A 20,683-nucleotide genomic window follows, 5' to 3' on the forward strand; every position below is an offset into this window, starting at 1 on the left:
TTATAGGGATATCTAGATATGAAATCCCGAGCTAATTGACGGTTTTAGGTCTTTTGAATTGTGGGCATGAGGGTGACTCTGATCGCTCGAGGGTATGGCTGCGAAAAACGCCCCAGGGGCAGAGGAACACAGGGAGTTGCAGAGCAAAAGTATTTAAAGTGAGTTTCCATAACATCATGTAAACATGTGAGGTGCTGGTATAAAGATAACCTGGGTTGAGTGGTACATGTTACCTGGATGAAACTAAGTAGGAACAACTACTAAGCCTAGGCATATGATCACTATCTTGATTCATGGAGACTAGATAAGCACTTCTAGGATCTTACATATTAGAAGCTTACTTAGAGAAACAGAATGACTTATTATTAACTCAAGTGGATGCCTGCAAAGTTAACTTGATGAGACTGAAATCCTCACACCCATAAATCTCACTGAGTGTACCTTCGTGATAGAAAGTGACTCAAAGGGTTTCGATGGTAACACCACTGTTGTGGTGGTTGACAATCGGTCTCTTTGGGGTACGAAAAAGATACGAAGTTTTAAAAGGATCGATTGGGTCCTCAAAAAAGTTACTCCCCACAAAAGCCAAACTGACCTGAGTTAGAGAAGGAGCCTCGGCAAATTATGATGCCACTGAAAATGGCATGAGTATCTGTGAAACCACGTAAAACTGTCTCATTTAGAAACAGACCATATTTCCAACATTGAGGGACCACAATGGGTATTATATGGAATATCAGGCAAAATTGATTCTTTCTGGGCCCATTAATCTTCGCCCCGTCTGGGCTCCAGAGATTTTGTAGCTGGCATTATAGCTTGCAAGCTACAGCCTATCATTCAGTTAGTCTACCTAGTTTACAATCAGTTGCGTATTAGAATCATCGTTATCATCGTTACAAAGCAAGCACTAACTCCATAGGTATATACAACACCTCCTTTTGCGGTCAAATGCACAAAAAAAAGCCGGACAAACATTCATGTGTCCGCTGGTATTGACCAGCACCAATTGACGTGATCATCGGAAGCCTTTAGACATCACAATTCACAGAACTGTGGAAAAAGCTTATAAAAAAAAAGCCCTCATCACAAATTTGCTCTCCATGTCTCCTTGCTCATTCTTTCCTTAAACTTGTTCATCACATATTTCAAACCCTCCTGGGAGTTCCTCATGTTCGACTGGAACCTGTTCTGGCTCCACTGCTCAATCTTCTCCTTCATTCCGGCAAAGTTGCTCAGAAACTTCACCTTGCTTTCAATGTGGGTCCTGGTGCCCTCACTTGTATAATGCAAATACTCCTCGACCTTGATGAACTTCCTGTGGTCAACGTTAGCGCTGTACGCCAACATGATCCCCAGTTTCGGGTCGATCACCAGTTTCTCGATGATCCACGAGTCAAGACTCGAGCCCAAAAACGGCTTGATGAACAACGGCAACGAGCCTGTCTTCACCACAAGCTTGGTTGTTCGGAGCTTCCCCTGCCTATCGACGAACTGTTCTAGCGTGTCTGAGCTCCTGACATGTTTTGCAAACGGGTTGGGGTACTTGTTCATGTACGCGAAAGAGGCCGTATGAAAATCGAAGTCATACGAATTGGAGGCCTTAATGAGCTGGACCATGCGATAGATAGTAGTGGAAGCTGAGGGTTTGGGTAACTTTTAATTTTGATAGGGATAGACCAATGGTGGTATGGGTTTGGTAAGCTCTCTCTTTTTTTTTTTTTTCAATCCTCGGTGCAGGCCCCTCCTACTCGGTAAACTCGGTTCGTCAAAGCAATCATATGACGAGAGAAACAGAAGCGTGTTTAGATTTCAATAACTCAATGGCTTAGTCATTATTTTGAGCTCGGCCATTATTCTTTTTACTGTTTAGTTCTTTGTAACTGTCTTAATACAAAGTGACCCTCGGCCACTGAAGTCTGCTGATGGTCGCGAGCCTTTTGCAACCATTTATGACAAGCGCAGTTGTGCCCCAATGGGGAAGCAAGGGCGAGAGAGATGGCCTTGGAATCTATGGACGGGTTTTCACAAGGCACAGAAAACAATGGCTTGGTCTAGCATGCATTGGAGGTCGTGTGTCGTGGATATGGACTCGAGGTTCAGAAAGACGTAGTAGGATGGGTAATATGCTAAGTGAAGGGTTACTGTTGTTGATTCTGTTCGAGCCGATAATCGTCTTTCTTGGAAGTCATCTCAAGAGGCAGCAGCATGGATATTGGGGTTTCTAGGCAATTGGTACGTTGACCCTGTCTGAGTGTCACCTGTGTGAACTTGAGACAAGTATTAGTGTTTAGTAGCGTCCAGTCAGAAAGAACACACATCACATTATCAACTGCTTATCCAGCGTCTTTTGGCAACTCGAGACGTCTTGCGTTATCAACAGGGGCAAGAGGCCCACCGGCACAGATATCGTAAAGAAATCTGCAGAAACACCTGACTCCAGCTTCCATGCTCAGATCCGCCATAATCACCTGTCGAAGTGCTCCACGATAGGAAATTTGGGAACCAAAGGGCCCAAAACATGTGACTCCCCGGCGATCGGAGTCAGATTCCCACATTCTTCTCTGCCCAAAGTTGGGGTACCGCCTGCCTGCCCCACAATATCTGCCGTGGGGTCGCTAAGCGAGTTCTGTATTGTTCGCAGTAACAAGTGCCATTAGCAAAGGTTACACAATCAGATTCAATCAATCGATATGGAAGAAGCTTGGCAACCTCCAACTCTATTATAATGTCTGGAGTAGGTATCGTCTCTGCACCCTCGATGCCATAGACCATTGGTTACTTTATCGGCACATACCTACGTAATCGCCGATGTCCACCCCACGTTCAACCGCTAGACCGCCTGAGAAACGTGAAAAACTGGGGCCATTCTAGTCTACGGTGTGGAGAAGCTGCCCCTCCTCTTTAGGGGCTACTCGCTGGCTAAACACGGCGCTCACACTTTTTCGCAGCCAAAAGTACCCAGGGCACACCCACAAGGTCACTACGATAGTGGCGCTAATATAGCAACTGACGAAAGCATAGTAGGAGCCAATTAGAATGTACCTCAAAAAGTATCTCGATTCCATATCTAATCCCATCCATTGCAGCTTATCTCAGGTTTCAGGCATAGCTGGTTCGGCATTTTTCACCACCGCAGATGAAACTAGGCGTCTTGCGCAAGCCTACGTCAACGTCGCTTCCTATTTGGGCACAAGAGACGCTCTTTACATGGAGATAGTGTGAGAGTGTTACGTCGCCGGAGTCTCGGCAGAAGACCACCGAACGTTGGTTAGCGGCAATGGTCCAAGGGCACGAGTGTGACAAAGAGCAAGAGGCAAATTCTTGAGTACAAAGCGTTGCTTTAGCGAGGAGGCTGAGCGGAGTAAAAAGCTCCGTTCCGAGGAAAGGTTCAGCTAAGCTGTGTAGAAGAGTTGAGATCGTGTGACCGTTTCCACATCCAGCGAATCATACACATTCTTTTTTTTTTTTTTACACGCCTTACTTATATGCTTTGAGCAGATTTTCCAGTTTATCCGGCCGCTTGGGTGCTCATCGCACCGGCTTGCCCTTGCTGGGGAGGGCAGAAAAAGAAACGTGCAAACTCTCTCATGGAACAACTCATCGTTCGGTGCTGCACGACCTGCAGAGCACCACGTCACCGCGCCAGAGTATATACAGTACGCAGCATCACTCTACACGGCGTTTTTTGCACCCGCTGCCCTCTTGTGCTACTCGATGGCCCGATGAAAACGCAAAAACGCCATTGACCCTGCAATCTGCGATCGATCGAGCAGTTATCGATAACAAATCAATGGGTCTCTCCGCCCGCGTTTTTTCCCCATACAAGCGCCCCGTAGATGATGCTGCTGCGGAAGCTGCACTAGCATAGCTGACATAAAAACCTTTCTTGGCCCATCTTGAGTTGCACGCTACATTACTTTTGATAGTTTTCCCAATCTTTTTTGATTCTTATTCTTTTTTTTTTATTCTTTCTTACTTCCACTTTTCGTGTGCTTTTGTATACGTTCCCTTTTCCATCCTTGCTCCAGGCAACGCTGCCCATCCATTGTCCTTCTTGCGCTTAGCAAGCTTTTTATACCAGCCAGTGTCCTGGCGAACTATCATCATCCCAAACTCCCACCATGAAAGCTGGCGACATTGAAAAACAGACATTCTCCAAAGATAACTCCCTCGAGCCAATTGTGTCGGAGCTCAAGACCTTTTCTTCCGATGAGGAAAACGACAAAGGCTTTCTTACCAACTTTGTCGACTCCTTCAGAGAGGACACAGAGAATAAAACTCTTGATCACAAGAAATTGAAGATGTCGCATCTCTGTGTGATTGCCCTCAGTTCTGGGCTCGGAACAGGTCTCTTGGTCGGCTCAGCGACAAAGTTGAAGCTGGGAGGCCCGCTTTCCATCCTTATTGCATACATCATCGTGGGCGCTATGGCCATTTGCACAATGAACTCGGTCGGTGAATTGACCGTTGCATACTCAAACTTGCAAGGTGGGTTCAACGAATGGTATCAGAAGTTCTTGGACCCTTCGATTGCATTTGCTCTTGGCTGGAACTATTGGTTCCAGTGGATCACCACCATCTCGCTAGAGTTGGTCACTGCAGCATTGACCATTAAATTTTGGAACAGCACCATCAACCCAGATATCTTTGTCATGGTGTTTTTTATTCTCATCTGTCTCATCAACCTCTTCGGTGTCAAGGGTTACGGTGAGGCCGAATTCGTCATGAACTCCATCAAGCTTCTAATGTTGACCGGTTTCTTCCTCATGGGTCTCTGTGTGGACTTGGGTGCCTCCGAAGAAGGTTTCATTGGTGGAAAGTACTGGAGAGACCCAGGCGCCATCACCAACTTCAAGGGTTTGGTGACCTGTTTCTCCACTGCATCTTTCTCGATGGGTGGTACCGAGTTTTTGGCGCTTTCTGTGTCTGAGGTGAAGAACCCTCGTACCGCTTTGCCCACGGCCATCAGATTGGTGTTTGTTCGTATCATCTTCTTTTACCTTGGTACATTGACCATGGTGGGACTCTTGGTGCCTTACACTTCCGACAGACTCATGGGTACCAACACACAGAGTGCCAACGATGCCTCGCCGTATGTGCTTGCTGCCGACATTCACGGCGTCAAAGTGGTACCTCATATCGTCAACGCTGTCATTCTCAACTCTGTCACTTCGGTGGCCACTGCCGCCATGTACTCGTCCTCAAGATTGTTGCGTTCTTTGGCCCAGCAAGGTTTAGCACCCAGATGGTTTGACTACACAGACAGAGCAGGCAGACCTTTGAGAGCGTGGGGCGTGAGTATTTTGGCCGGGATCTTTGCATTCATTGCCGACTACGAAAAACAAGCAACGGTTTTTGACTGGTTGATGTCCATTGTTGCCTTGTCCATCGTGTTTATCTGGCCTGCTCTTTGCATCTGCCACTTGAGATGGAGAGCTTGTCTTAGATATAACAACATCCCCTTGGAAACCTTGGGGTTCGTGTCTTACACCGGAGAGTGGGGTTCGTGGCTCTCTGTCACTGTGAACTCTCTTGTGTTGATTGGCCAATTCTGGGTGGCTCTTTTCCCTACAGACAAGGCTGATGTGGCCAACTTCTTCCAGAACTACGCTGGAGTTCCTTTCCTTTTGGTTTGTTTCTTTGGCCACAAGATCTTTGCCGGCAACTGGAAGAGATGGTGGCACAGAATCGAGGACATCGACATCAACGCCGGTAGAACGATTTACGACAAGGAGCAGTTGGAGTTGGACAAGGAGCAGTTGGAGTTGGACAAGGAGGAGCTCAAACAGAGAATTGCTGCTGCTCCGTTCTGGAAAAAACCATTTGTGTGGTTCTTCAATTCCAGCTAACCGACTGCCCTTCACCGTCACGATTTACGTCAGTATGAAATATAGTTACAGCATTATGTTCATGTAAAGTAGTTGAGTATCAGCTTTGTAGGGGCAGATTGGGTTTTTATTTGAAGAATGGCTCTTCACCTAAAAAAAAAAGGGTCGAGTCTTGCCTTCGTAGACGAAGTGTTCCAGGCTGAAAAATCACAAAATGTAAGAGAATACCTTGAAGGCATTGTCCGTTTTTGTGTGTTTCTTCTTTCACCAAGAACAGTTTTTTTTATTTTTCCTCAATTAAGCAGGTTACAGCATCAGAATAATACTGTCAAGCCTCCAGTAATGATTTTAAAGTTGATTCTGTTGCTGGACTCTAGCACTGAAGCACCAAAAATGAGTTGCTACAAAGTAGAGAGAGGAGAGACCGAAAGATTATCCATACTATGTATAAGAAGCAAAAGAGCAATGGAATTTGAGAGGACTGGGTAGAATCATCTATGGACTCGCAACCAAGCGACTCAATTAGCCACAATTGCATGAACTGCTTGTAGAAATTACTTCTCAGTTTGATTAGAGCGCTGGATATAAATAGAAACAGAACGTTGATCAAAATATACCAAATCGTTCAGTATCATCAGCTGTCCAGTTTCCTTTGCAGCCATTGCGCAGACCATGAATTATCTTTGGCTGCGAAATCCCAGTACTATGCCTAATTCTACTCCCTGCTGAGCCTCAAACTGACCAACGAGTGATTACACGAAACCGACAAGAAAGATAACAAAATTAGAGTTTTCGCTTTTTAAGTTTCATAAGTAAAACGTAGAACTAAAAACAAAGCTTACTTTGAACGCCACCTTCTTGCCTAGTAGATCTATCGTAGTCCTTTTCAGTCACTAATCTCAATCCTAAAATGCCGCACTCTCTTAAGTATGCGCACATCCCTATCAAAGCAATCTCTACCTACTACTCTCTCAACAGGTACACCCGAAGCTTCCACACACTCAACGTCTGCTCAAATCTGATAACCCCCCCATCACGATGACCAGAATTCGACATAGTCACTCACCGATATCGCCGCGTGGCTCCACCGCGTGGGCCCGTGCTACCGTGCTTTTATCGTCGCTTCTTCGGATGGTCCATGGCTTCCCCATTCCCACGATCAAAGGGGTGGACCTCGACGCTAGCACCAAGCCAAGGATGACTGCAGAGGAGTTCTACGCTAACTTGTTCACCTCGGTGTTTCTTGTGCTTGCTGGTGGCGTTTTCGCCGGGTTGACCTTGGGGCTCATGGGTCAGGATGAAGTTTACTTGAAAGTCATTGCAACCTCTGGGGATCCCCTGGAAAGGAAGTACGCACGCAAGGTGCTTCGTTTGATTGGAAGAGGGAAGCACTGGGTGCTTGTCACGTTGTTGCTTCTGAACGTCATCACAAACGAAACATTGCCCATTGTGTTGGATAGGTGCTTGGGCGGTGGGTGGCCTGCCGTGGTGACATCCACTGCTTCCATTGTGATTTTTGGTGAAATCATCCCCCAGTCGATTTGCGTGAGATATGGCCTCCAGGTGGGTGCTCTTTTCGCTCCCTTCGTGCTTGTCTTGATGTATGTGATGTACCCTGTGGCGTACCCTTGTTCGTTGCTCTTGGACCACATTTTGGGTGAAGATCACGGTACCGTGTACAAGAAATCGGGGCTTAAAACGTTGGTTACTTTGCACAAGACTATGGGTGTCGAGCGCTTGAACCAGGACGAAGTGACCATCATCAGTGCTGTGTTGGATTTGAAGGAGAAGACTTGCGCTGATATCATGACTCCTATGGACTGCGTGTACACCATGTCTTCAGACTCGATTTTGGATGAGAAGACGGTGGAAGAGATCTTCAACGCTGGCTTCTCTCGTATTCCTATCCATTTGCCAAACGAGCCATCCAATTTCATCGGTATGCTCTTGGTACGTGTTTTGATCAGCTACGATCCTGAAGATGCGTTGCCCGTGGCTCTGTTCCCCCTTGCTACGTTGCCTGAGACGGCTGCAGACACTTCCTGTTTGAATATCTTGAACTACTTCCAGGAGGGTAAATCTCACATGATAGTTGTCAGTGAGACTCCTGGTGAACCTACGGGTGCCTTGGGTGTTCTCACTTTGGAAGATGTCATTGAGGAATTGATTGGTGAGGAAATTGTGGATGAATCCGATGTTTACATCGACATCAACAAGAACATCAAGAGATCCAACCCCGGTCCTTTGTCTCGTCGCCACCTAACTCAGTACTTGCACACCTTATACCAGTCCAATGAAAATAGCAAGAGAAATTCTATCGGGTCTGCCTCAGGCTCCGGCCAGAACACTATCATCAAGGCAAACCCGGTAACAACATCCCCCAACATATACCGGGCAAACGCCGAGGGCCGTGCTTTAGCATCGCCTATGCTTGCTCCGATGAATCGGGCCCTGAACCCGTTGGAAACATCAAAGTCTTACGTGACCATCAAAAAACCTCTTCAACAAAGTGAAGTTCCCGGCTCTACTCCCACGTCTGTGGGCAACTCTGTGCCTGGTCCAGCACGCTCGCACCCACAAGCTAAAGGATCCTATGAGCCTATCTATACCAGTGAGCTGGCCGCGTTGGAAGAAGCCCGTCAAAGAGTCCTGAATGACAATTCGCAATTCAAAGAAGATGGGTGCTCCAATGATCGTGATGGCCATGGTAATAATCACTACCACAATAATCATCGGTCAAAGGGTGGTCTACCGACGCAAGATAGAAGACGCAATGACCAGGAAACTGACATTTCCGACATTGCAGAAGAACGTGATAAATCTAAGAAGAGCGACAAGAAGGAGGGGCCTTCGACGCGATCATCCAGAAGCTTTTCCAGAAAGACTTCGAGAAACGGATCTTTCTCTGGTGGCAGCAATTCTCGCAGAGGCTCTGACGCTGGCGATCACTATGATGACAACGGGATTGACCACTCGGACCCTATTCTGATGGAGTTTCTGGAATCAAGATCGTACAGGACCGGCGGCATTGTCGAGTCTGTCGTGAATGTTCAGGGTGTCCACAAGACAATCATAGAAGATATTAGCGATAGCGAAGAGTCGAGCCCGGAACACGGGAGCTTGACGAGTCAGCGCAAGAAAAGATACAGCAGCAGCGAGGAGGAGACCCAAAGATTGGTTAACTTTTAGGCGAATCCTCGACTTTAAGAAATACTTACATATATCATGACTATGCAACAGAATGAGTAGGATTTTAGTAAGCTCAGCATCCTGGTTTAGCAGAGGCGGCTACCTCGGCTACTGAGAGAATCAGCGAAGCACGCAGCGATAGATCGAGGGATTCATTGACAGCAGCAGGGCGTGTTAAAGTATCTGGTAAGTCTTGTGAAATCGAGGGCATAGCTTGTGCAAAATGGCTGCAAACCGGGCTGACTGTTGCATTCAAGGTAGCATTTGATCAAGAACCAGAATGACTTTCTCTCAAACATAGAACGGAGCACGATTAGATATCATCAAATGATACTTAAGAACTGCTTGATCCTGTTGAACAGAGACCCCTTTAAGTATGCCGTCAGCATGATCACCACCTCGCATCGATTTGTGCTGAAAGAAAGCCAATTTACACCAAGCACCTCCAATGGTAAGAAGCACCTCCAATGGCAAGAAGCACCACTCAGCAAAAGCCCCGAAGTTGGCCCACTACTCGAATTCTTCTTGTGTGGGGCAACATCCTTACTACGTCTCTCGATATCTCACGATTTAGTTCCACCACATTGCCTACACATGACAACGTGCCACGAACAGAGTATCACCTCCAAAGCCACCGCTAAACGCAAATTCGGCACCATCAACATTCGCATTCACAATTGCTCTTCTTTGTTCTCCACAGCGGTCACCCCGAGCAGGCCATTGTACTACATACCTCATCTTGTAGTGAGCATCTGAGAAAGCGCAAGGGGCTGAACAGGATGAGGAGGGAACGGCTTGAGCGAAAGAATTGAAAGCAAGTCCATGATTGGCTAAGAGAGGAGAGAAATTTAGAATCAACCTCCTCAGGGTTCTCCTCCCAATTGTGGTGTTTCTGGTGGGTTTCGGGATCACGGCAAGGTTGCCGTTTCGCAGCCAGTTGCATCCCTTGTGGGTCCTGTAAATGCTCCTATATAGTGGGCAGATAATCCCACTTGCCCATGAAGTTTTGTGCAACAAAAAAAAAGAAAAAAAAAAGAAACAGTTTCTGAAGTTGCCTTTCCTCACTGCTCACTCCATTACACCTGCTTCATTTGTCTTTCTTTCTGCCAATTCCTGTGTTCCTCTTCTCGTCCTCTGCTAACGCCCTCGATAAACTCTACATAAAAGAGCCGCGCCTACCGAGCGGGATGGAAAAGACCTTCACAGCAAGCGACACTCAGATCAACCTAATAGAAAACACCAAAAAGAGGGTCGTCTTTTAGACTACTAGAGTCATCTACACCGAACCAGATTATCTCATCTTAATTAGGGTCTTTGCAATTATCTGTTCATCTTTCCGTCTGCACCCACCATGTCTAAGCACAGGCTGTTGAAGGATCTCTTTCGGAATTCGTCCCTGCTGCTGCTCAATAAGCTCGGCCACTCGCTGAGCCCGCTGCTGGAGCAGCTGCTGACAGCGGGTAACGCCGGGTCGCTGCTGAACCACCGGTCATTTTTGCGTAGATGGTCGCTGAAGCTGTCTATAACGCCACAAACCAGCTCTCTGCCTGGGCAGCTGCCTGCTGCCAGTGACACAGAGGACAAGAAGGAGAAGCTGCTGATATTCCACAGAAGAAAGAACGACAGCCATCAACACCACCACAGCCATCTTTCATTGAAGCGGTTTTTCAAGATCCTAAGGCCAGAGCACTTGGACGGCGACGACAGTAGCGTGGACTCGAAGAAACCGCCGCTGTTGCCGCTTTCGCTGACAGCCAATTTGGCAAAAAAGTACGATATGGGCAAACTCATAGGCACGGGCGCCAGTGGGTCCGTCAATTTGGTCACCAGTCATGATAATTCCTCGGAAATCTTTGCCGTCAAGAAGTTCCGGGCGAAGTTGAAGAACGAAAAGGAGCACGACTACCAGACAAAAGTGAAAAACGAGTTTCTCATTGGTGACTACTTGAAACACCAGAACTTAATTCACACCATGGAGTTAATCAAAGAGAACAACGAGTTCCTCATTGTCATGGAGTACTGCCCGTACGATTTCTTCAATTTGGTCATGTCGGGCTTGATGAAAGAGCAAGAAATCTGCTGCTACTTCAAACAGATCATCAATGGCGTGGCCCATTTGCATGAGGCTGGCATCGCTCATCGTGACTTGAAACTAGACAATTGTGTGGTCAACCAAGACGGGATTCTCAAGTTGATCGACTTTGGCTCCGCCTTCCAGTACAGAAAAGACAGCGAGGGCGGCACAAAGAAAATTTTAAAAGCAAAAGGAATCGTAGGATCCGATCCGTATCTTGCTCCCGAGGTGTTTGACACTTCAGTTCCCTACGATGCCCGTTTGGCCGATGTGTGGTCAATAGCAATAATATTCTGCTGCATGATTCTCAAGAGATTTCCCTGGAAGATCCCTAGATCAAGCGATCCGTCTTTCCGGTCTTTTGCAGGACTCAACAACATGGATGAGCCCGTCTCTGAACAAGAAATGCAAGAGCACGACTCCAAGGGTCCAAAGTACGGCCACGACAGGCTACTTAGACTGCTTCCCAAAGCCTCGCAGTCGCTCATAAAAAGTATGCTTACTATTGACTGCTCGAAGCGATACCTCATTGGAGACGTTCTCGCCGACCCATTCTACTCATCTATTCAACACTGTTACTACGCCGAAGTAGACGAGGAGGTGCCACAGGCAGAACCTCAGGCTTCACAGGTTTCACAGCCGCCACCAGAAACACTAGACGGTGCTGATTCAGGCGCTCACACTCCTCAGCACGTGCCACAGCCGAATATACCCATGAGTCCAGAGGCTGGCTCGTCTCCAGCTTCAGGTTTGCAATCGCCGGTCTTGAGTGGATCAGCCACACCCGTAATGGAAGGTTCTCTGAGCGAAGTGATTACACACGAGCACGAGCACAGATTTGGAAGCCACATTCACGACCCAGAGGCGCTTGCAGGGAAGAAGGTTGTCAAGAAAGTAGACAAGCTTTTTAAGGCGCCCAACCATAAGCATCATTTGGTCACCGAGCAAGAGTTGGAAAAAATTAATCAAGAAAGACAGCGAGCCCGCAGAATGAAGGAGAACGGTGTTGCGTAGACAAATTGCTCTTGTGAGACGATAGATACGGGAACTGGAGTATTAGAGTTTTTCGCAGCCATAGAAGACCCTGTACTCTCACCGTTATACAACACACATAACCCACTCACTTCATGGACGGACATTCCCACCAATCAAGAATGTATTGAATCCCTTTCTAGACGTCCCTCGAACACGTACACTAAAAAAATATCAAACTCTTAAACGTTCAGTAGTGTTCCGTTAACCTTGCCTTCTTATCTATGCCCACTGTATGCACTCCCTCCCAACCGTCATCGAGGTACTCGATTTATCTATATACATCACCACCAAAACACTACCTACATTACATTCTCCACGGTTCTCTCAATCCCAGTCATGTCCAGCCACCCTGTGGCTATCCCGCACTGGATCCAGACTGTGTCTGGGTGGTCAGCGTTACTATCGTCGATCATCATCTTCTTCAGCATTCTCTTGCACCTACGCAACTACCGGAAACCCTTCCAGCAGAGGCTTATGATTAGAATCCAATTGATCGTGCCCTTGTTTGCAATCTCGTGCTACTTGATGCTACGAGACCCGACGGCTGTGTTTAACAAGTTTGTTGTGGAGCCTGTGCGTGAAATATACGAGGCGTTTGTCATTTACACCTTCTTCTCCTTGCTTACGGATATGCTTGGAGGCGCTAAGAGCATTGTCATTATGACCAGCGGACGCCCGCCCGTGGACCATCCGGGGTTCATGAAGTGGATATTCCCTCCCTTGGACATCTCGGACCCCAGGACTTTTTTGGCGATCAAGAGAGGTATTCTCCAGTACGTGTGGTTGAAACCACTTATATGCTTTGGAGTGTTGTTTCTGGAGCTTCTAGGCTGGTACAACGTCAATGACATGGGGGTTACGTCGCTTTACTTGTGGTTCACCATTGTGTACAATTTCTCCGTATCGCTTTCGTTGTACTGCCTAGCAATATTCTGGAAGATTCTCTGGAACGACCTCAAGCCATTCAATCCGATGGGCAAGTTCTTATGTGTCAAGCTCATCATCTTTGCCTCGTACTGGCAAGGTGTGATCTTGGCGATTCTTAACTTCGTAGGTGTTTTGCCGGGCGACAGTTCGCAGGACGAAAACGGCGCCCCCAACATCGGTGTTTCCATACAAAATGCTTTGTTGTGTGTCGAGCTTATAGCGTTTGCCATTGGCCATTGGTTCTCGTTCTCCTACAAACCGTTCACCATTTCCCACATGCCCTCAGGCAGAGTGAAGTTCTACTATGCCCTTAGAGATATGTTTGGCATAAAAGATTTGGTTATCGATTTTGCCTTGACGTTTTATGGCGACTACTATAAAGATTATAAGCAGTTTGACTCTGTGGAAGCCCTTATAGCACATCCTTCGCTGAAGAGTCGAATGGGCCGGATCAATCAGGGTCTTCGATACCAGCCCGATGGGAAACAAAAGCATTGGCTCCCGCTGCAAAACTTGCAAGCATCGCCCCAAGCGCCAGCCCTGGCAAGCATAAGAAGCACATCGGAGATCAATGCTATCTCCAACCATATTTATCATCAGCAACTGGGTCGCTCCCAGTCTATTTATGCACCATCGCTAGTTTCTACTGGGACATCGACCAGAGCTATATATTCAAACTCTCCCAAGGGAAGCCCGCCTGCCTCGCCGCTTCTATCCGATCTGCATTCTATCAAGACAACCCCTTCAAACTTGGATGAAGAACCTGAAAGAATATCCGAAGTTCTTAAGAAGATCAACCCTGAAGTGAATTATGATGATGAGCTCCTTGATGAAGACGAGCAATTTTTTCAGGCGGCATGCTCTGTGGTTAATAACTATAACCTTGATCAATCTGAAGTCAAGCAACTAATCAATTACCCCATTGTGGATGAGCTAATCCTGGGCCACGAGTATGGCTACAAGGTGAAGAAACTACGTGCGGACAGGCTCCGCCATCAACAGAATCTTCATGGCTACGGCAGTGTTTGATGTGTCTCATGTCCTTTTAATATATACAAGTGTCCGTCTAATCCTCTATTTTGAACAGATAAAGCGAGTCAAGGTCATCCGTGACTACTTTAGATTTCTGTTGATCTTTATCCTTCTCCTTGGCTGCACGCTTTTGCTTCTTCTGCTCTTTCTCCGTCATCTCGCCTGAGGTCTGAGGTACTTGAATCTTCTTTGGCGAACAATGGAACGCAGCCCGAGTATCTACACTTCCAGACTCTTCGTATGGGCAATCAAGCTCAGCAAGAATTTCCCTAACTTTTTCGACAACCCGTTCACGTTTACGGAGCTCGACTTCAAGACTGTCTTCAGCCTGTTTCCTAATAGTGCTTGTTCCTGTCAACAGACCCATGAGCCTTTCCTTTTCTGTAGCATTCTTCGAATCTTGCAAAGAATTCTTGTCACCTAAGTAAACAAAGAATTTATCTTGCTTCTTGACTCGCCTCGCAATCTCGTTATACTTCTGATTGCACAAATCTTGAATGCTGATGGACCACGAGAGAGGTACAATCTTCAAAGACAGCTTCTTCCGTTCTGCTTGCTGTCTCTGGGTCATAGACCTCATTGCCGCAGAGCTTCCCATTTCCAAAAGCTCCTGTTGTTTTCTGGCAGCAAGCGTTTCAGAAAATTGTGTTAACATCTCTTGAATCTTGACCTTTTTGATGATGGGGTACAGGGGTTGTCCTGGCCTGCCTCTCGAAGGTGGTAGCAAACTTAGTCCTTCGCTGCTGAAGTCTGTGCTGTTTACAATATCTGCAAAATTTGTCACGGTCAATCCTCTCGTTTCGGGGTCGTGAACTTGAACTTTATAGGTGGGGCTCATCGCCTGAACTTGCTTGATGAGATCTTTAACTGCAAGTTTGGCCTGGTCCGATCCAGACTCGAAGTTGAATCTGACTATTCTTGTTCGTCTGTAATTGTCCCTTTCTTTATTTCTTTGGTTGTGGCGAGTTTTATCATAGCCGTTACCGGAAGAAGATGCAAACTTGTTGTTCTCTTTGTAGTCTTGGGATGCGAATCTGAAATGCTGACTATTTGAAGAGACAAGAAGAGCTGAACTCACGAAAAATGTTCTGGATAGATGCAAACATCGTGTTGCTAGTGTTCTAGAATGTAGCATTGAAGTTCGGATAGTACGCCTAATTGCATTTTTGAAGGATTGTAATCACGTTTATGATCCCACGTGATACGTTGGCTGCAAAATATACAACCTTGAGTATTATATAACACGAGTGGAGAGAATATATTCGGTTATAAATTAGTTTCTCACAATAAATAAATAATTTAGTAGTCAAGATTGTAAGGATCAAGTGCATCAAAGTTGCCAAATGGTACGTTTTCAAATTCCTCTAAGCCCAAGTTATGAATCATCTCCTCTGGTTTAGCTCGAGGGTCAAAATTTGCTGACGGTTCGTTTGTACTTTGAGATTCTGCCTGCTTCTTATTATTTTCAAGCATATATGGCGGAAGAATTCTGCCGAAGATCTGTGTATCGAGAGAGTCCATGACGCCAGGCACATAGTTATTTTGGTACCCTTCTGTGCTCACAGAACCAGTATGACTACCCTCATTATTACCGGTCTTGAGTTCATGGTGTTCCAAGGAACCTTCGATATTGTCACTCTGCATTGGAGCACTGGAATCATTCAGGGGATGTGCACCTCCGTCGAACACTTCTGTGTATTGATTTGACAATGGTTCCTTCTCCAGACCAATCAAGCCAAACCCTGGAGATATAGGAACTGTCAGAGTCCTGCCCTCGCGGAAGTCATTAATATCATCGAAGTTGCGGAGCGTGAGCTGTACACTTTCATCATTGGCCTCAATGGATGCGCTGTTCCTGAAGTTAGTTTTCATGGAAGTGTCAGCGGTTCTCCTGTTGAGTTGCTCAAACAAATTGTTCAAAATATTATAGATTCTGAGAGATGCGTTTGACATATTCTTCAAAGTGTCCAAGACCTTTCTTCCGATTTCAATATCCTCTTTGATCATCTCTATGTTCAAGTCATCGTCAAAAAGAACGCCAGCGTAGTTCACCCCTCTGTTATTTTTATGTTGATTGTTGTAATTGGCGAAATGGAAATAGTAAATCAAACAAGCAATCGAGAAAAATATTGTGTACATGGAGAACCAATACGTCCCCACCAAAAGGTTTTGATTAATCATTTTGTTAGCTAGCTTCACAACCATTCTTGCCACCTTTATACAATTACGGCCTCTGATAAGCGACCTAGGATCAGAGTTGGAGGCTTGGTAGCCATTACTGATATAATGGATAAACGGCCTGTACAAGTTGTTCTGGCAATTGAGGAATGACAAGTGAAGATAGTAGTTCGCAAGGAGGAAACGCTCGGGAATCTTTTTACTGCTCTCGGGGTCATTAGGATCCGTGGGCTTGAGTTCAGGCGGCAAGTTGTCTAGCCACTGTTTCAACTCAAACTCGAGCTCCGTCACTTTATCATGCATTTTATCGGAAACTATGCGCTCCGCCAGCTTTGTTTTTATCTTAATTGGATATAGTTCCTTGACAATATGCGAAAGAATGATGGTGAGCTTCGTATGGTGATTTGCACACCCTGAGGATGAGAGCTTGCCTTGTTGCTTGTCAAAAAGATAAGTTTCACGGGTGATAAATTCGTCATCAAGCTCAACGGGAAACTCCTGGTCATACTCATCCTCACTGATTGATTGAGAGAGCCCAAGAAGGGAATTGATGTATATGTCCATCTTGTAAATAGTGTAAAAAAGGCGTTTCCGTGTATCGACTTCAATAGGATCTAGTTTTCTCTTGCTTGACTGGAAGATGGACAAGTTTCTGTGAAGACCTTCTTTCAAGGCACTTCGCAACGCAATACCAATGTAGGAGTAGCAGGTGGACAAACGGGCAGAACATTGCAAATATATGATCATCATGACAATTGTTTGAATAGAGGGGATATCACCGACATTCGTTATATCGATGAGTTTCCGAGCCTCAAGAAAGTAACGAAATCCATCATCCTCGAGAGAGTCGTCCGACACGGAAGTCTTATACAGCAGTCTGGAGAACAACGAGCCACAGGCCAAAATCGAGTACATGAAAGGCAAAAACTTTTGTTGCCTGTCTGTATAATATAGTGGGTCCATGGAATATAGCAAGTCAACTTCTTCTAGCAACGACGGTCTGTGGTAAAAGCGGAACAATACACACGCCTTTGACCAAGTGGTGAAGATAAGTTGAAGAGCCACTTCCTTCGGAGGCAAGATAATCTTAATCTCTGCGCCCAAAGAATCCTCATTCAGAGCTGCCGTGCTGACATAAGGGTCGATCTGGTTTATAGGCGAGGCCGTTGGAGTGTTCGCGTCCAAGTATAAATCAGAGATTTCCCTGATATTAATGTTGGCGGGATTTTTTTGTTGTAGATAGCCCACAATTCTCTGTAGTTTGGGCAAGTCAAACGGCAGGCGCAGGTCATCCATCAAGTTGATATTGAGTCTGGGGAACAAGAGTTGCAAGAGGGACTGGCAAAGTTGGAGGTTCGGGACCGAGTTCGGCGCCGAAGTGGACCCGGTGCCATTCCCAGTACCGCTCCTGCTCATCAGCAATGACTGCAAAAACGGGTTCAGCTGTGGATCCGGCGGCATTGGCGGCGGTGCCTTCTTATTCCTCACATTCGGCAGGTCGTACGTGCACTTGTATGAGTACACCGTACAATGAATACACGGCTGTTTCCCGTCACATTTCACTTTCTTGTGGCGGCAGCAGTCACAGGCTCTGGTGACTCTTTTTCTTTTGGAGGGAGCTCCAGAGGTAGGATTTATGGAGGACGACGTTGAAGCCGCTAAGGCCATCGACGACGCTGAAGGTTCTATCTCAGGCAGCCCAGACATGGCACTAGCACTAGGCGGATTCGGAAGCGGTTTGAGAACTTCGTGTTATGGGAGGCGCTTGTAGTTTGGAGGACTCCAAGTAGCTGGAGGAAGAAAGTGGTAGGGGTTGGTGAAAATGGGCAACGTTTAGTGCAGGCGCATTGTGGGGGACATGCTACGACTTCTTCGCCAGATGGTGAAGTTGAAGGTGAAGATTGTGAGAGGTTTCTCAAGCTAGTTGTTTTGAAAGGTAACTTTTATCACTTGATTAAAAAAGAAAGGACTCTTCATATATAATTTCGTCTTAGTAGCTTTTACCATGGAGTGTGTTAAGAGAAAGGTGAGGATGAGTAAGTCAGACAGGGACATCCAGAATTGCATTCTTTTGAATAATCTACTGTCAAAGTGCATATATTGCTCTTGAATATTTTCAGGAGATTGAAGAAGGCGAACCAAAGGATCTTGTATAGCTCGTGTGACTAGTTGGGGGCTTTCCTCGTATACGTATGTATGAGGCATCCATAGTGGAGACACTCAAGATATACACTAAAGAGTGGCTCAACTGATGTCAAATTCGGCTTGATGAGCTTTAAAGGAATCAACTAGCTATACTCTGAAATTTGTTCAGCTATTTAGGAGAAGTTCGCCCCTTGGCAGCTCTCTAGACTTACTGAGAAGTCTCACCATGGCTCATAACAGAGATGTGAAGATTCTATTGCAAAATAACAATTTCTTTGAAGATGAATATTTTGAAAGACATATTCTCCATTCGGAGTCGTGATAATTGCCCATGAAGCAGCTACCATGCTTCTCTTCTATTCGCTGTTTGCAGACGAAAGGTGTTCACAAGAATCATGAATAAGACTGTAACTCGTGCTCGAATTCTCTCCTACAAACTAGTTTAATTTAGACCTCTTTCGTAGCCATATGAATGCAATGGGTTAAACAATGGAACATTGACCGTGAGGCATTTTTTCGGGAGTAGTTATAACTCCTCCTACATATCTGCCAATGGGGTTGAGTTAACGAATGATTCAGAACAAACTTAATGAAAAGATTCGTTCACTCAATTGGTGAGATGAGCTTTGTTTTCCAACGCCTTAGATACAGCAATTATACATTTTGATCCAAAGCTTACAGGGATCACCCCTAATTAGGCTCATGGGAGCTCATAAAAATTGCATGTATTACATGTGACTATTCGTAAATGCATCTTTGTACGTAAAACGGCTGGTGCCGGTTCAGAAGTAAACCGTCTAGCTCAACTATATAGCCTGCAGAGACCTAGGAGTCTCGATATGCTTGTATAATCAGACATCGACCAGCTCATGCCGAGAGTCTTTTGATTTTGTTTTTGCGTTTTTCGAATCCTGAAAGCTGTATCACAATTGTATCGTCACTGTCACCTCCTCATCTGAGACTATATTCTAATTGGCTTTTCTAGCAAGTGACCCATTCGTTCAATCTTTGCGCTGAGGTAACCCTCGATCTCTTTGGATTTGATTCCTTCCTTAGATCTCCATGCCAATGGCACCATTGGAATTCTCTCCACGACTTTGACATCCTGGTTCATGCCCTCCACGGCAATAATTTTATCTGGGTTATTTGTCAAGAGCTTAATCTCCAAAAGGTTCAAATCCACAAGGATTGCTGTGGCCAACGAAAACAGTCTCCCATCTGCCGGGTGCCGCAAGAGCAAGTTGGCCTGGACGGTGTCTGCGCCCAAGTCCTGGAGATTATAAGCCTTCAACTTCTCCCCGAGCCCTATGCCACGCCCTTCTTGTCTCAAGTAGACTATGCACCCGTGCCCGTTTTCACCTAGAAGCCGACCGGCCTCGTTGAACTGCTCTCCACAATCACAACGAGCAGACCACGCCGTCTCCCCCGTGTAGCACTCAGAATGGATTCTCGCCATCACTTGTCCGTCAAACGTCGTTTCCGGTTCTCTGAGCAACTCCCCATTCTCATCAAAATGCAACTCCAACCCAAGTCTCTCGTCTTTGTCGGCGTTGTCTCTGCCAGGAAACAACTTCCCCACATAGGCGCCTCGGGTCATTCTGTCCTGCTGTGTCTCACCCTCTCTTCTTCTAAAGAGTGTCTTGGACCGTATATCCTCGCCAAACACTATGGCCAAGTGCTCCTTGTTGTCCACGTCATTCTCGTACAAATGTAGAAAGATTTCTGGTCCTTGGACAGTGGGAATCCTGGCTCTTGCAATACACCTGACGTTGGGCAACTTATCGTGAATGGGCAACTTCCTCCTCTCCTCGGGCAGAATCACCGGCGGGCTTTGGGGCAACTCAGTAATGGGCTCGGAAGGTGTGGGTGCGGGAGAAACGATGGGCATATTGCGGAACTGCTCGTGAGGCTCCGCTTTCGGTTGTACTAGAGGCATTTTGTCCTTTTGTATGTGATTTGAAGGTGAAGGAAGGAAGTGCTTCTATATAACTTTCTATATGGAGTAGGCTAGCGCTCAGGCTATATAGTGCGGCATATGACATTTTGGAGGAAAAAAGAAAGAGCGAAGGAGACTCACTGAGTGGTGCCTCTCTGTGTGCAGGTCGGCAGTGGGGCGATTAGTTATCGAGTATGAGCGCCATTACTAATGAGCACCAGCGTACAGCTGTGGGCAGTTGTCAGGGTGACAAATCGAGCATGTTGGTTGAAATTTGCATTTTTGAGACAAGTTTGCTTCCAAAAGGCGGGTCAAAGAATCGACCGCTCCCATCCTTTT

At 46.3% G+C, this 20,683-nt stretch overlaps 8 protein-coding genes across 8 annotated transcripts; 4 read left to right on the forward strand and 4 right to left on the reverse strand. All coding sequences in view use genetic code 12, as the record gives it.

Moving 5' to 3' along the window:
* Nucleotides 1-1,083: 1,083 nt before the first annotated feature.
* Nucleotides 1,084-1,617, reverse strand: CJI96_0004997 (uncharacterized protein; the record flags this gene model as incomplete). The annotated part of the gene is made up of 1 exon (XM_029034017.2): nucleotides 1,084-1,617. One exon carries the CDS (start codon nucleotides 1,615-1,617, stop codon nucleotides 1,084-1,086), a length of 534 nt encoding a protein of 177 aa, XP_028891580.1.
* Nucleotides 1,618-4,121: 2,504 nt separating this feature from the next.
* On the forward strand, nucleotides 4,122-5,849 carry CJI96_0004998 (uncharacterized protein; the record flags this gene model as incomplete). Its single annotated transcript, XM_029034018.2, has 1 exon — nucleotides 4,122-5,849. The coding sequence occupies one exon, from the start codon at nucleotides 4,122-4,124 to the stop codon at nucleotides 5,847-5,849; it is 1,728 nt and encodes a 575-aa protein (XP_028891581.2).
* Nucleotides 5,850-6,866: 1,017 nt separating this feature from the next.
* Nucleotides 6,867-9,017, forward strand: CJI96_0004999 (uncharacterized protein; the record flags this gene model as incomplete). Its single annotated transcript, XM_029034019.2, has 1 exon — nucleotides 6,867-9,017. The coding sequence occupies one exon, from the start codon at nucleotides 6,867-6,869 to the stop codon at nucleotides 9,015-9,017; it is 2,151 nt and encodes a 716-aa protein (XP_028891582.2).
* Nucleotides 9,018-10,368: 1,351 nt separating this feature from the next.
* Nucleotides 10,369-12,105, forward strand: CJI96_0005000 (putative serine/threonine protein kinase; the record flags this gene model as incomplete). Its single annotated transcript, XM_029034020.2, has 1 exon — nucleotides 10,369-12,105. The coding sequence occupies one exon, from the start codon at nucleotides 10,369-10,371 to the stop codon at nucleotides 12,103-12,105; it is 1,737 nt and encodes a 578-aa protein (XP_028891583.2).
* A 357-nt stretch (nucleotides 12,106-12,462) lies between these two features.
* CJI96_0005001 (uncharacterized protein) lies at nucleotides 12,463-14,082 on the forward strand (the record flags this gene model as incomplete). The annotated part of the gene is made up of 1 exon (XM_029034021.2): nucleotides 12,463-14,082. One exon carries the CDS (start codon nucleotides 12,463-12,465, stop codon nucleotides 14,080-14,082), a length of 1,620 nt encoding a protein of 539 aa, XP_028891584.2.
* Nucleotides 14,083-14,119: 37 nt separating this feature from the next.
* On the reverse strand, nucleotides 14,120-15,220 carry CJI96_0005002 (uncharacterized protein; the record flags this gene model as incomplete). Its single annotated transcript, XM_029034022.2, has 1 exon — nucleotides 14,120-15,220. The coding sequence occupies one exon, from the start codon at nucleotides 15,218-15,220 to the stop codon at nucleotides 14,120-14,122; it is 1,101 nt and encodes a 366-aa protein (XP_028891585.2).
* Nucleotides 15,221-15,384: 164 nt separating this feature from the next.
* ASG1 (Asg1p) lies at nucleotides 15,385-17,970 on the reverse strand (the record flags this gene model as incomplete). The annotated part of the gene is made up of 1 exon (XM_029034023.2): nucleotides 15,385-17,970. The coding sequence occupies one exon, from the start codon at nucleotides 17,968-17,970 to the stop codon at nucleotides 15,385-15,387; it is 2,586 nt and encodes an 861-aa protein (XP_028891586.2).
* Nucleotides 17,971-19,369: 1,399 nt separating this feature from the next.
* RIB1 (GTP cyclohydrolase II) lies at nucleotides 19,370-20,344 on the reverse strand (the record flags this gene model as incomplete). The annotated part of the gene is made up of 1 exon (XM_029034024.2): nucleotides 19,370-20,344. One exon carries the CDS (start codon nucleotides 20,342-20,344, stop codon nucleotides 19,370-19,372), a length of 975 nt encoding a protein of 324 aa, XP_028891587.1.
* Between the last annotated feature and the right edge of the window lie 339 nt (nucleotides 20,345-20,683).

This window comes from Candidozyma auris, chromosome 6 (genome assembly GCF_003013715.1).
Source record: "Candidozyma auris chromosome 6, complete sequence".
NCBI classification, from domain to species: Eukaryota; Fungi; Ascomycota; class Pichiomycetes; order Serinales; family Metschnikowiaceae; genus Candidozyma; species Candidozyma auris.